The 13,584-nt window shown below is 47.0% G+C and overlaps 1 protein-coding gene across 15 annotated transcripts in view; it reads left to right on the top strand.

The window, feature by feature from the left end:
- The window catches only part of CADM1 (cell adhesion molecule 1), a 171,607-nt gene extending 159,415 nt beyond the window's left edge, over positions 1-12,192 (top strand). For 6 of the 15 annotated variants that reach the window (XM_069787890.1, XM_069787879.1, XM_069787883.1 and 3 more), the window contains 3 exons: positions 1,039-1,119; positions 8,543-8,674; positions 9,800-12,192. In XM_069787890.1, coding sequence (XP_069643991.1) covers positions 1,039-1,119; positions 8,543-8,674; positions 9,800-9,918 — 332 coding nt within the window. In that variant the 3' untranslated portion in view covers positions 9,919-12,192. The remainder of the gene's footprint in view (positions 1-1,038; positions 1,120-8,542; positions 8,675-9,799) is intronic. The other 9 variants (XM_069787885.1, XM_069787889.1, XM_069787888.1 and 6 more) reach the window with 2 other exon arrangements.
- Positions 12,193-13,584: the final 1,392 nt, after the last annotated feature.

Raw genomic sequence — 13,584 nt, 5'->3', positions numbered from 1 at the left:
TTCCTGTAAGCCACTATAGGTATGCTTTGGCCAAGAGGTTAGAAATGATTGATTAATTCAGTATGTGTTCTAACTCCTGAGCAATACTAATAATTGTTATTGCAGGCCTGGGCCAGATCTCATAGGTAAGAAGTACTAGGTGTCTGTTGAATATCACGATGTGGATGGGAAATAATTGTTTTGCTCTGACAAGCTTTATTGCTTTTTCAATTTGTATTTTTTAAAGAAAAATACACCTTCTGGTGAATGAAGAAGAGAACGGGAAACAATTCCACAAAGGAATTCCTCAAAATGGGTGTCTGCTAGCAGGCCTGCCTTTCCCTCCAGCGCCTCTGTCCCTGGGCGGTGCCAGCGGCGCAGCCACCTGCAGCACGCCACCAAGAAGCTGTGACCGTGTTGAATGGCTAGTGCCTTCTCCCAAGTATATAGCTCAATGTGGCCCTTTTTCTGAATCGCGAACGCAAATCCAAATTGCCCCCAAACTTTACAGAATGCAGTGCGAGCACAGCTGCTGCCCACAGCAAGCAGATGAGCATGCACCCTTTGTGTGCTACCATACACCCATTTTGGAGCATCCATTTTGACTACTGATTGGGGTTTTTTTCCCCCTAAGAATTTCAAATGTTTGCCTGTTGCTCTCTTGGTTACTTACGTACACCCAAAGGGTAATCATACCAAGTCAAATATGCCAGTGTCACTAGAGAAAGAGCCCCAGGCCATTGTCTCCTACAAACAAAACTCTGCCCTCCATCCCATCACCCATGCCCAGGCTCCCGGGAAACTCAAATAAGATCCCCTTTGCGGACTGGGCTCGTCACATTTGGCCTGTCAGATGGGTGGTCCAGGTGAGTGCTGGAGCTGAGCTCTCCATCGGGAACACTGCCCTCTGCTCCGGCGGGACTGGGCACTAGTTGCCCTCAGGAGCGACCCACGAGCACATGGGGATGCAGGGGTGCTTGCCCATGCCCCGGGCGGATCGTGGTATGCTGAACGCGTTGGTGCTCCCGCGGTGTTTGCTCAGTGTGCTGTTCCTTTCAGGTACTCCTGTCCCGCTAAATGCTTCAACGGAGGCTCTGCCAACTGTGCAATTAAGTAATGCATCCCTTGCCTTCCGTCCAGGTAGCTAGTTTCCAGAGCTGTGTTCGCTTTTCCTGGTTGAGCTGTGTGTGTCCGTGCCACTCGCAAACCTCCTCTGGTTCCTCGTGTACAGAGAGCCCAGGGCACAGAAAGGGTTGGCCATGTGCTCCTGCAGCGTGGGGTTTCGTGTTCTGCTGCAGTGCTTGTCCAGCCCGACACAGTCTTACAGATGGAATTCCTGCAGTGCTGGGGATCACTAGGGCAAACTCCTATAAATTTGTGAGCGTGCGTATGCACAAACATGCGGAGAGAGAGGGAGAGAGACGTATATACACACTGCTGTGTGCTCTGATGGTAGTAATCCGGTTACCCACATTCAGCACAGCTGTATCCCAGTCCCCTCTGGTGCAGTGCGGGCTTTCTGCTTTGCTCGAGAGCATTGGTACACCTCTTGTAGAATAGGGAACAATCAAGACGGCCCCATGTAGCCTTCACATGGGGTTTGATTAACTAATCAAAACCTGATTAGCACCTTTGTTCAGGGGGGATGCTGATGAATCAATTGCTATCGATTGCGAGTGGGGCTCCATTTTCTAGCAGAGAGGGGTCTGGAGAAAGAGCCAAGAAGCACTGAGCACCTGTTCCAGCCATGAAATTTATTAAAACAAAGCACATTATTTTTTATGAAGCGATCTTGAAACAGGTCACTGAAGGGGAGCCTATTGATTGAAGAAGGATGAACTTCTCGCATTTCTCTGGCTTAAATTAGACCAAATTCAATTACAATACGACAAACGGGTTAACGCTACTCTTTAACAGTCCATCAATAAAGTAGAGTAGGGGTAGCAGGCTTAATGCCGCGATATAGTAATGAATAATGTTATTGCTCATCCTGTCATACACAGGCAGTGATTTCTGTCCTCCCACATCGGGGATAAGTGTTTTATAGTGTTTCTGAAATAACGACAGCCCGTTCTTCCCCCAGCCCTGCCCACCAGCACCCCCCACCAACCCCAACTTCTAGTGCTGCTCCATCATTTGAAAAACTTCTTCCACAAAAGAATTAACTGCAAATTCCATGAGGAAACATTAGTGCTACCTTTCAGTTTCCCGCCTCATAGGAAAGAGGGATAGCTGGCTACCAGTTTTTCAGATGCACACACGTGACTTAAGGCCATTAGCACCTACAACGTGCCCAGAAAAGGTCGCCAAGTTAGGAATTCTTCAGAGAAATTGATGGAGGTTTTCTTTTCCCTGCCTTGAGGCAGATGTTATGCTAACCTCTGGGAAGCACAGTAGCTTCTGTCAATGGAGTTCGTGGGTATAAACTCACATATGCATACATGCAAATTCAGCCTGCGTTGTCCTCCATCAAGAGCTTGAAATTAATTTGCACCCAGCAATAGAAGATAAATTTTTGTGGGAGTGCAGCAATAAATCCAAATATGCCAAAAGTAACGTCTATGCTATGTTTTCACAAAAATCTCCATCAATTTTCTGCTTTTACAGCACAAATGTGCGTAGAACAAGTTTAGGGCTGTTCAGAGATACCCCAAACTGTTACAAAGCATTGGCTTAGAAAACGTAAAGCAGGAAGGAAGGTGAGGAGCAAGGAGAGGAGCCAGGAGCACCCACGCAGCAGGTGTTGGATCAAAACACGCACTTACCCAAGTCAAAATGGGATCAGCTACATTTCCAAAGGCTGCATTTGCTTCACGCCTCTGGTATTGGGAGATGGAGAGCCTTAATAGGCAACAGTGCTGGAGCACATCAGGAAGGTGGTGAGAGACACCCTTTGAAGTAGTAATGATCCCAGGACTAGTGCTAGAAGCGACGGAAAGGCTGGGTGCCAAGTTCAGCCCTGGGGCCGGGCAGCTCTGATGCAGGAGGTCACGGGAAGGAGCCGCGGCCTTCGGGCACTTGAGGATGCTTGTGCGTGCAGAGGGCTCCCTTCACAAAGGCCATCCCAAACCTGGCTTTTTGAGCTTTACGGGGCCCAATTCTGATAACTGGCTGACCACTGAAGTTAAAAGTGCTTTGACCCTGATAGGTCTGAAGCTTTTAGAGTGGGTATAGTTGAGATTTAAAATACTAGCTAGTACAGCCAGCCAGGTCCAACCTAGTCTTTCTCTTAATCTTGAGATGCTGTCACTTACAAAAAGAGTGGAAGCTAAAGTATACATAGAGATGGATAGATAGATTGATATGTGTGTATTTTGAGGCCTCGTTAAAACAGATTTGAGTGGAACATTTTTTTTGAGTAGTTGGGAGGAGAAAAGTCTTCCATCTGCTAAACCTTGCTGTAAGCGCTGACCCACATTGTTAGGATATTGCTATTAAAATCTGCCAGCTTTTTTCATACTCATGAGACAGTCCACAGAAAGCTATTTTTAAACAATTACATCTGCAAAAATGTTAGAAAGCTTGTGATCGTTAACACATTTATTTTTTAAAAAGCATCTCCCCCCGCAAAAAAACCTATAGCTAAGAACCTCCAGGTTTAAAATGCAGATGTTAGTTGACAATACTTCCATGGAAGATAACCAACTGAACATCTGCTACGTCTTACTCCTGACTCTCAGAATAAGTTCCGTTAGTGTGGTGACAAGTAGGAACCAGTCAAAAAAAATGCCTTTCTTTTCTGTCTACCTACCGTTTCATGAATTGCACTTTTTGTTTAAAGGAAAACTTCAGGGTTCACGTTCAAGTGGTATAATCTCTTTTTTGTCAATTAGGTGAGCAGTTGGTCAAAATAATAAGCAAAAACTAATCTAAAGCCACCAAAGTCTTTTATTGGCCACCACTTGAAATGGGACTATGGTGCTCTCTGCTGCTGTATATAGGTCTGCATCTCACGCAGATGAGTTCAGTGCTACATGATATAAAATTGTGGCATCCCTCTACTGCAGGGCACAACCGTACTGTTCTCTTGGGGGAGGCGTCACAGCAGTTTAAAAGAAAAAGTGATTTTTTTTCTGTACATATTCAGTTACTGCAAGGGGATTGTACCATTATCGCTGCAGTTTTCCTTTAAGGTGCTTTGGTATCAAGCAAAGCACCACCCCACAAAATTAGGTTCAGCTGAGGTGCAAAGTAGCTGCAGAGTAGCCACGTAGGTGTGCATGTTGTGAACAACATGCAGCGACGTCTGCACCTTTCCTTGCTCTTCCCTCCCTCCTTCCACTCCCACCCACAAAAAAACCACAAGCAAACCAGGAACAAAACCCTAATAGAAAAATTCTGACTATTCGATTTAAAGGCCAGCATGCTCCAATATATATTAACATCTTAATGGGAAAGCTCTGCATGTATACATTTACTACTCTCTGACAAGAGGGAATTAAATGTCAGAAGGATTTGTAGCATCTATAATTGAATTGGTGCTGAGAAAAGCAAATCTTGAGGAAGAATAACATATTAGGATTAGCAAATAATGTGGCATTTTGTCAGTTCCTGCCATCTCGTCTGTTCCCTCTTCAGTAATAAAGTTGTGATTTCTTTTTTAATCATAGATATGAAGCAGGAATAGCTTGTGAATTGGAGAAAGCATTTTAAAGCAGATTCCGGTTCTTAAGGTCAAGTCTCTCCTTGGCACAAATTTAGGGAATGATTCCTTCCTCCGTAGACCCGACACTTTTTTTTAATTGCCAAAGAAGTAAAGAGTGACAGAAAATGAAACAGCCACTTTCATACTGACAGTGTACAAACTGATTCGCTTGGAGCAGTGTCCACAATTGCTGGAGACGGGCTCTGTCCAAAAGCTCCAAAGCTGCTGGCTTTGCCTTGCCTTCTGTGCTGGAAGGCAGAACTGGGTTGACCATGGGTAACTACCTTGGAGCATATGGGGTTTGATGAGATGTCGAAGATGAGGTGGAGAGGAGGTGTTGAGGGAGCACTATCTAGCAAAGGGGATGGCGCTGGAATAGCTTGCCTAGGGAAGTTCCATCGCTGGAGAGCTTTATTTAAGAGTTGGAGCGAGAAAGCAGCGTTAGCAGTGCTGCAGGCATCGCTGACTTTGCTGTGGAGGTCGTGGTCTCTGGCCTCTCAAGGTGTCTCGCTTTTACTTTCCTGTTTAAAAAGAAGAAAAAATACGTGAGAGGCCTAAAAAATTCCTATCAAAGATTTGAGTTTCTCTTAAAAATTGTCAGTAGTTCTCTTTGGAGAGCAAATAGATGCAACACAGAAAAGATACAAGGCAGATTTGATTTTGCTAAGTCAAAGTGTTTTAATGCCTGTAAATGTGGCATATTTATTGTAAGACAGTCCTCCTGCCCGTTTCACCTGCAGAGGTGAGTTTAGGATGTTACTGCAGGTCCCCAGAGCTGGCAGGCTCTCGCTCCCTGTCGCCAGCAAGCCATGCCACGATCCCAGCCTGCAGCAGGCTGTATGTGTGCCACAGCATCGCTCTGCCCCATAGAGTAGCCTTGAGGTCAAAAGTTGTTAGGAGCGAAAGTCAGCACGTGAATCTCTTTTGTCGTCGGGCAGTGCTGCTGCAATTAAGGCACACAGCACTGCTGGGGAATCCCCGTCCCGCGCATTTGCAGAAGAGCTGTTCCTTTTACTTGCTGATCTAATACAAATATCAATATATGACCTTTCAAGTTAAGACCGCTGTCAGCTGCCTCACAGACTTGATATTAGATGGTTTGCAACCACTAGACATCCTCAGAAGTGATTTAATTTTTACATAGTGTGCAAGCTTGAAGCTGAGCTATGTAGCCATGCACATCATAAAATAAACTTGCGGCTGGCACCTCGCAGAGGTCTTTTTTAACAGAAATAATTAAGAAAAATGGCCCTGCTTGTCCCAGTAGACGAAATCATAACTCTGGCCAGAACAGTTTGCCACATTTTATGCAAAAGTCCCTTCTTGGGGAAACACTGTCTCCCTGCTCTCAACTTGATTGCAAATGGAAGGGAAGCCATGACGGATGTGTTGGGTGCGAGGCTTCGGCACAGTTTCCAGTAACCCATCTCTGCTGGCTCTGCAGCTGCAGGTCGGTGTGACAGCACGGCGGCTGCTGCTGCCAGGAGGAGCACACCAAGGTTTTGTCTTTCCAGAACTTTAATTGATGGTGATTACAAAAAAATGCCTCTTGATGCAAAATCCTGCTCAAAGCACATTATAGAGCCATAACTCAGTGTGTTTGTTCCCCTCAGCTGTTCCAGATGTCAACAAGACATTCATCCTCCCAGTCTGGGATGCTGCTGTCTCCTCCTTAGTGCAGCCGAGTGGAACTGGGTGCTAAGTTTCTTAAAAAAAAAAAAAAAAAATGGAGTGGAACTTGTCTAAAGCAGCTGCTCCAGCGGATGAGCTGGGTTCGTTTGCTTTACAGAGATCTAAGTCCTTAAAGGCCCAGATTAACCGAGCTACAAGCAGCAGTGGGAAGGCTGTGTTTGAGCGGTAGCTACCCAGAACAACCAGGATTGCTGATTTTTCCCCAGCTGCTGTTCTGGGCAGCCAACAGAGTCTTTGCCCAGGAGAGGTGGTCTGCTTGGCACACTGCTGCGCTTCCCTGGGCATTTTTCCCATCGGCAAGCAGGGATGTTCGGCTGCTTGCCAAAGCAGCAAATGCAGGGAAGTGTTCACAGTACGGGCTGTTCCTGCTGGAGATGATGTAGAAAGTCCCTCCCTTTAACGCGCTCTCAGATTCCTCTGGTATGCTCTTACCGCAGTGAAATGACTGGGATGTAGATGATGTGGCAGGGGTTGCTTTTGGTTTGCAGGGGGATCTTTTTTGGCCCCAGTTTTTAGCTTATCAGCTAAGCTGATGAAAGGGACTTTCTGATCATGGCGCTGATGGGCTGCTCTCTGTTGCATCCCTTAACATGCCCCTCACCCTGACCCAAATCAGCCCAGGCGTCCCACTGCCTGTACCTGACTGAGCTCCTGCTTTTTGGAAGTTACTCCAAGAAGCACTGGCAGGGTTTTTTCTTAAATTGTTTTAATTAAAAGGCGCTTTATGGTGCTCTCAGTCACGAGTTATTTACTTAGGTCCCTCAGTCCTTAATCTTGAAGCAGAATTGGAAATATCGATAGAAAGTGTAAATCCCGGGCTGCTGCTCGAAAGCTTTGTATCAGGTTGCAGCTCAAAAGAGCACCATTACCTTTAGCTGTCACGGATCTGTACGCTTGATCGATAAACTTCAAATATTATTAGAGGTGGAGGCTTCAGAGATTTGCTCTGTTCTTTGGAGGGAGACGGAGATAAATCTTTCTTAAAAATTGACTTGCATTTGCACTCTCAGTCTTCCTGGCAAAACGCATTTCTCTTAGGTGTCTGGGCAACTGCATGCAGGACAGATTTATAGGCCGTGTGCTTCTTGTAGTGAAAGATTTAAATGGTAAATCCTTCACATATGACTTCACAAATCATGTAAAGTTAAAAGATTTTTACTGTTTCTGTTGCTGCTGTGCTTAAATTGTAAGGTATGGCCAGTAAATCATTTTAATGGAGGTGTCGCGCTTGACTCAATAAAAAAAAGAGACAATGGTTTAGCTTCTATTCCAAAATGTTAATGTATTAATCAACGGGAGAATAATTGTTTTTTACTACGTTATAAATCCCAGTTGCCATTAGGATTGCAGTGAGGGTTGATGTAGCTGCATTCCTAAATTAAAATTGTTTACACTGCTATACATTCATTTTACATGGCTATAGCTCATTCTGGGTTCATTTCGGAGTTGTTCCTCCACCAAATAAGTCATTCCTCTCCTGAGTGACGGCATCCTAAGGGAGAGGCACTTATAAAAGAAAACTAATTGTAAGGTGAGGAGTTAAATAAACAAAATAAAGCCATTGGAGGCACTGTACCATTATTGCTCTCTATCTGCTTTTGAAGAGGTTTTTATAGTTTGGGTTAAGAGGTTGTGTCTCTGGATGTCGTGGACTGCATTGAACAGCAAAGGTTGTGTTTAATGACATAATCTTGTTGGGTTGGGGGAGAGGACGGCTGCAAACTCATTGACCGTGCTGGGCCGGTTGGTTTTTGGTCAAGGAATTTTTTGGGCTGAAGTTGACATATTTTCAGCAGGGCACTTGTTCATGATGTTTCTGCAGAGCTAACGATTCATATTCCCATATCATACTGCTATTCCCTGTGCCCCCATCCCCTGGGGAGGTTGAAATTTGGGGAGCATTCTAGGGAAATTGCCCAAAACAGGTACCCACCACCGACTCCCATCTCTCCTCTCCTCTCCCTCTCCCAGTTGTCTTCCACGTGCATAGTCGTAGTGCTGCTGCTTATAGTGGAAAACACCTTGCAAGTTGAGCGGCCAGATCAGTTCGGCTCCAGACAAAGGTCCCGTGCCCGAACTCATCTGTCTAGATAGCTCCGTGCTTTACCCCATTTCCTTTTGAGAGCGCAAGGGTGGCTTTTCCAATCCAGAGAGCAGCTGCAGCCAGAACCTTCAGAGTGCATTGTATTAAGTCCCAAATTCTTATTCCTCTTCTGATCTCAACAGATTCTCGTGCAGGTGAGGAAGGGGCGATACGGAGCGTGGACCATGCGGTGGTTGGTGGCGTCGTGGCCGTGGTCGTGTTTGCAATGCTTTGCCTGCTCATCATTTTAGGGCGATATTTTGCCAGACATAAAGGTAAGACAAAGACCGAAACTGGAAAATGAGAGGACACGGCACGTGTGTCTCTTTGCTCGTGATGTTGTCCTGTCTGACGCGAGAGACCCCTTTGTTACTCTGGAAGAATGTCTCTCGAAAGCCCTTTGAATTGGGGGAAGGAGGAAGGCTGGAGCAGCCCACCGATGTTCTGTGCACCTGGGGCTTAGAACAGGAGGACAGCAGTTTACCCCAGACACAGAGTTAACCCAACGTGCCGCTGCTGAGGCTTACAGGTGCCGGTGCTGGCGGAGGCACCATCCCTTCCAAGGCACCTTGGCAGCAGGATACCTGACAAACGAGGTATAGTCTCTTTCGGGAGCAGCGTTTCACATCATGGGGCATGCTTGGCTCTTCACAAAGAGCTCCATTGCCCACTACCTCCTGTTACAGTCCCGGGTATTACAGGCAGTCACCGTGTATAACGATGCACGGAGCTACACCAGCTCAGCTGGCCTTGGCCCCGAGGCTTGCAGCCAGCACATCAGCACGCAACTTAAAACTGAAATTTGGAAGTCACTCTGCAAAACCTGATTGACCTGAGCTTGATTTAGTATATGTGGAAAAGCTGACAGAGGATGAGAGGCTGGTCACAACCGCAGCCGGGATGGAGTGAATAACGTTGAGGCAAGAGGCAAAAGGGAAAAAAAAAAAAAACCACCACCTAAAGCGCATTAGCAGGGAGAGAAAGTGGGGGTGAAAGATTTGTCTCCTTTAGGTAAAGCATATAAAATGCAATTTTACCAATAGTTGTGCACTTCTGGGAGGGGGAAATGGTTGTGACTTAATTTCTTTTCCAAGTAAGACACAGCAGGGAGCTACGCGCCGTCACCGGTCAGAGCAGGGACATCGGTGTCCGGTGCGTGGTCAGCCCTGGGGGTCTCCAGCACCGGCTGCTCCTGGAGGAGCCGAAGCAGGGAGCTCCCACACTGGGCGGCATCAGCCTGGCTTGTTGCTGGCATTATTTTTTTCATGCCCAGCCTAGTATTTTCGTGTTTTACATTTTGGGGTTTTTTTTTCCCTTTCCGCTCACGGCTTCGTTGCTCACGCTCTGAGCACCTTGCAGAGACCTCCGACGAGTCATGCAACCTCCTGCTTCCCTTCCAGGTACATACTTCACTCACGAAGCCAAAGGAGCAGATGATGCGGCCGACGCAGACACAGCCATCATCAATGCAGAAGGGGGACAAAACAACTCCGAAGAAAAGAAAGAGTACTTCATCTAGAGCAGCCTTGGTTTCTGTGAGGTGTCCAACCGTGGACGGTTACTACTGGCCCTATTTAAATGCTAAAGAGACAGTGATATTGGAAGTTGCAACCAGCTTGTGTCTTTTTTTTTAAAGAAAAAAAAGCAACTGGGTGGAGAGTCGTGAGGCTGGGAGGGTCCGGGATTTGCTGTGTAAAAATATTCCTCGTAAAGTACACTCTGCTGTTCGACACCTCAGTTTGTTTGGGTTTCCTTTTTTTGGCCAAGTCCAGCTTGGATTTAGTTTAGTGAAGTCATTTGCAGAAGATTCTGTGCCTTGTTTAATTTCTGTTCGTTCGGGTCGGGGGGAGGCTGGGAAGAAGAGGGGCTTCTGTGCATTAGTTCCCTTCGGGTTTCTGTGGCTCTTCGTTTCCCCTTCCCTGTTCTGTTTCCGGAGTTGCCTGCTGCGACCCCTTGGAGTAGGTGGGTTTCTTTGAAGGTGTTTCTCTTTCTTTCTCTCGTCACCGTTTTCCGTTCAGAACTCGAGCTCATCGGAAGAGAACCAGCACATTTTAGATTTCGTAGCTTGCAGTTCAGTGTGCCCATGTCCCATTCCTTCTATCGTCGTAAAGGCTTGGATGAACAAACGGCGAGAACCCGTTTGTGGCTGCCCGTGTTTCAGGTGCTTTCGATGGCGGCGACTAGGAAATAGGCTGGAGCTCGGCAAAGGTGCTCTTTGGCGGCAGGGAAGCAGGACCGGGGGGTCATCCTCCCGGGAGGGATGCTGAGCCCACCTTTCGGGCCCTGCGGGCCTGGGGACTGCTCCCAGCCGGGCTCGGGAGGGACTTTGGCTCTGGCCCTTTGCCTTGCACGCCGCTCCCGTCCCGCTTCCCTGCCTGGGCCGACCTCTCCCTGCTTTGCTAGAGAAGGCGAAGCCCTGCCAGGGGGTGGGAGGCTGCGAGCCCCCAGCTTTGGTCGTCCTCTCCCCTCCTTTTGCAGCTGCAGGACGCGGCGGGTTAAACGCCTCCCCCCCTTCCCCAGCGCGTGCTGGAGCGGAGACCCGGAGAGCAGCCGGACAAGCAAAACTGCCTTTTTTTCTACCCGCTAAGTAAAACGTGGGAATTCGTGCTAAAATGACAGTGCTAACTGACTTACAAAGCCATAGGTGAAAAGGAGAATCTAGGTCAATTAGAATCGCAAGTGACAGGTAGCAGACTGCAATCAGAAGCCGGTATTAAAATGATACATGCTGAATTTTTTTTTTGGTGAGTAATCTTGGATTTCGAGCGATACTTTTTTTTACTGTGTTTATGTGGAAAATGTATGCTGATTTATTTAAGGGAAGCATTAATCTTAGTGTCAGGTTGGGGTTTTTTTAGGGGTTTCGGGGGGAGTGTTTTCGTGCGGGTTGGGGTTTTTTTCTTTTTTTTTATTGTTGTTTTTGGCAGAACCATTACAATGCGGGAGTCCTTTGGGAATAGGATGGCCTGACAGCAGAGAGCGAGTCCATTCTCCAGCAGTATTCCGTCTTTCCCCTTCTTGTGAGCAGAACCTCGCAGAAATACCCTTTTTTTCCGAGCAAATTTTGTCGAGCGCAGCTCTTTTCTGAGCCTTCAGCACCATTGCCAAACCACATCATGGTGAGAAGCAGTCAGCATGTTGGAGTTCGGGGGGGCTTTTTTACCCGTCATCGGTCACGGGATCGGCATCCTGGTTTTGAGCAGCCCATCTTTGTTTTGGAAGTGTACCGTAGTGCAGTGTTACCGATGTAACTTTGACTTACAATGTTGACATGTCTCAGGTTCATGTGTTTTGATTGGTGTTTTCCGTCTCAGGTAGATTGCAAAATTTCGGCCCCACACATTGGAAAAAAAGAAAAAAAAAAAAAAAAAAAACAGGATAAAAAACAGGAGATTACGAATTTTAGTTGTATATTGGTTTATGTATTTTTTCTTCAGTATACAGTGCACTGTTTGAAATGTATTGTTGAGTATTACTTTGTACAGCTTTAGATCATTAGGATTTTGAAGTGTGAAGAAAGAACAACCTTGTTTAAAGGAGTATTACAAATGAAGGACGCAGAACTGATGATAAACAACCTTGTTCTTTATTCACCTGGCCTTTTTATTTTTTCCCCTTAGGCCAGTTCTGTTTTAAGGTGTCCATGGAAGATGTTACAATGTAAGAAAATACATATCCATCTGCTCCCATTCACATTTTGTATTGGTTCATGTATACCATTTTTACAAAGGAAAAGAAGTACTATAAGATATCTGTCTTCTTAATAAAAAAAAATTAATGTTACAAAACTAAAGCTCATTTTGCACTCTTTATCCCCTGCCGTTACGGAGACCACAATTGTAGCGACCTTCACCCTCGGCTCACCCACCAGCGCGGTGCCGGGAGGAGGAGACGGTGCTCAGTGGGTAACACCACGGCACTGCCCACCCAGCCCACGGGCTTTGCCCTCCTCCCCTGCCCAGCTCCCCTGCCCGCTCTGCCGGACAGACCGGGACGGCGGATGCTCTGCTCCGACCCAGAGGGTACGGGAAGAGCCTTGCTCCTTGCCAAAGTCAGGCAAGGACAATGACGATCCAAGCAAGAGTGCCTGATGACGAGGTCTGCACTTGCAAAGCACCTGCCTTGCCCCATCTTCAGTGCGTTAGATAAAGCTTTTTTGCCTCTCTTCAACAACGGGTTTCCATCCTTTGCCGAGGAGGATGCCACAGGGTGCAGAGGGGCTGCCTTGTGCAGGGAGGTCCCCGCCGCAGCTCTGCCAGGTGGGCTTGCCCGCCGCCCGCAGCCCTTCCAACACGGCAGCGAGCTCCACTATGGGTTGTGGGTCTTCCCCTAGAGCAGCGAAATGCTGGCACCGCTTCTCATGCCCAGCACCATAGCTGTAAATCTCCCATAAGGGATATCGTCTCAGGTTAATTAATCTCCAGGCTTAACCTTGCTGTGAGCAGCTAGAAGTCCGGCCTGAGGTCGGCAGTGCTGCGATTGCATCTTCTAGTGCTGTTTATCCTGCATTGGTGTTTACTTAAGGCGAAAATTGATCTGTAACTGGTATTTCAATCTTCCCGAGCTGCTGTGGGGGCAGCCCGGTACCCAAACTTTTAATAGCAAATATTTAAATCCTGGGAGGGTAGGTGAGTGCTGAAATATGTGACCTCCTTTGCCCCATGCCTATCTCCAATTCAGTTCTGGCTGTTGCCAGATTTTCTGGCATCTCCTTTTAAAATGCTCAGGATTTCCCAGTCGTAGTATGTGATGTCTGTTCGCCTTGAAACACCAAGTCCCAAGGACAAGTACTGCCACGCAGAAGCTGTTTCACCACTGCTCAGTCTCAGCGTAGCTATTGATGAACCCGGCGTTCGTTCCTCCTCCAACGTTGCCCTTAGCCGCATCTCCTGAAATCAGGTTACGAGGCAGCTGCAGCGCTGAAATTAGAAGCATCCATCTTTTATGTTTTGGACAAAGGAGGAGGAGAAAAACAATTGCTTTCCGCTGACGAGATACTACTGAGAGATACACTGCCATAACGAGTGTCTGTAAACAAACTGTACTATACTGCGAGGAGCTGTACGTATTTGAGCTCCTGTGCCGAAGGCGGCTGCTGTTGCTGCTCGAAGGCCAGTGTTGAGCTCTCTCCAGCATCTCTCGCTGCATTTAATATAGTTATGTGAGAAATAACATTTTTCTGGGA

This window comes from Haliaeetus albicilla, chromosome 7 (genome assembly GCF_947461875.1).
Source record: "Haliaeetus albicilla chromosome 7, bHalAlb1.1, whole genome shotgun sequence".
NCBI lineage: Eukaryota > Metazoa > Chordata > Aves > Accipitriformes > Accipitridae > Haliaeetus > Haliaeetus albicilla.
Note: the sequence above shows the minus strand (reverse complement) of the source record. Positions and strands in the feature narration are given on the sequence as shown.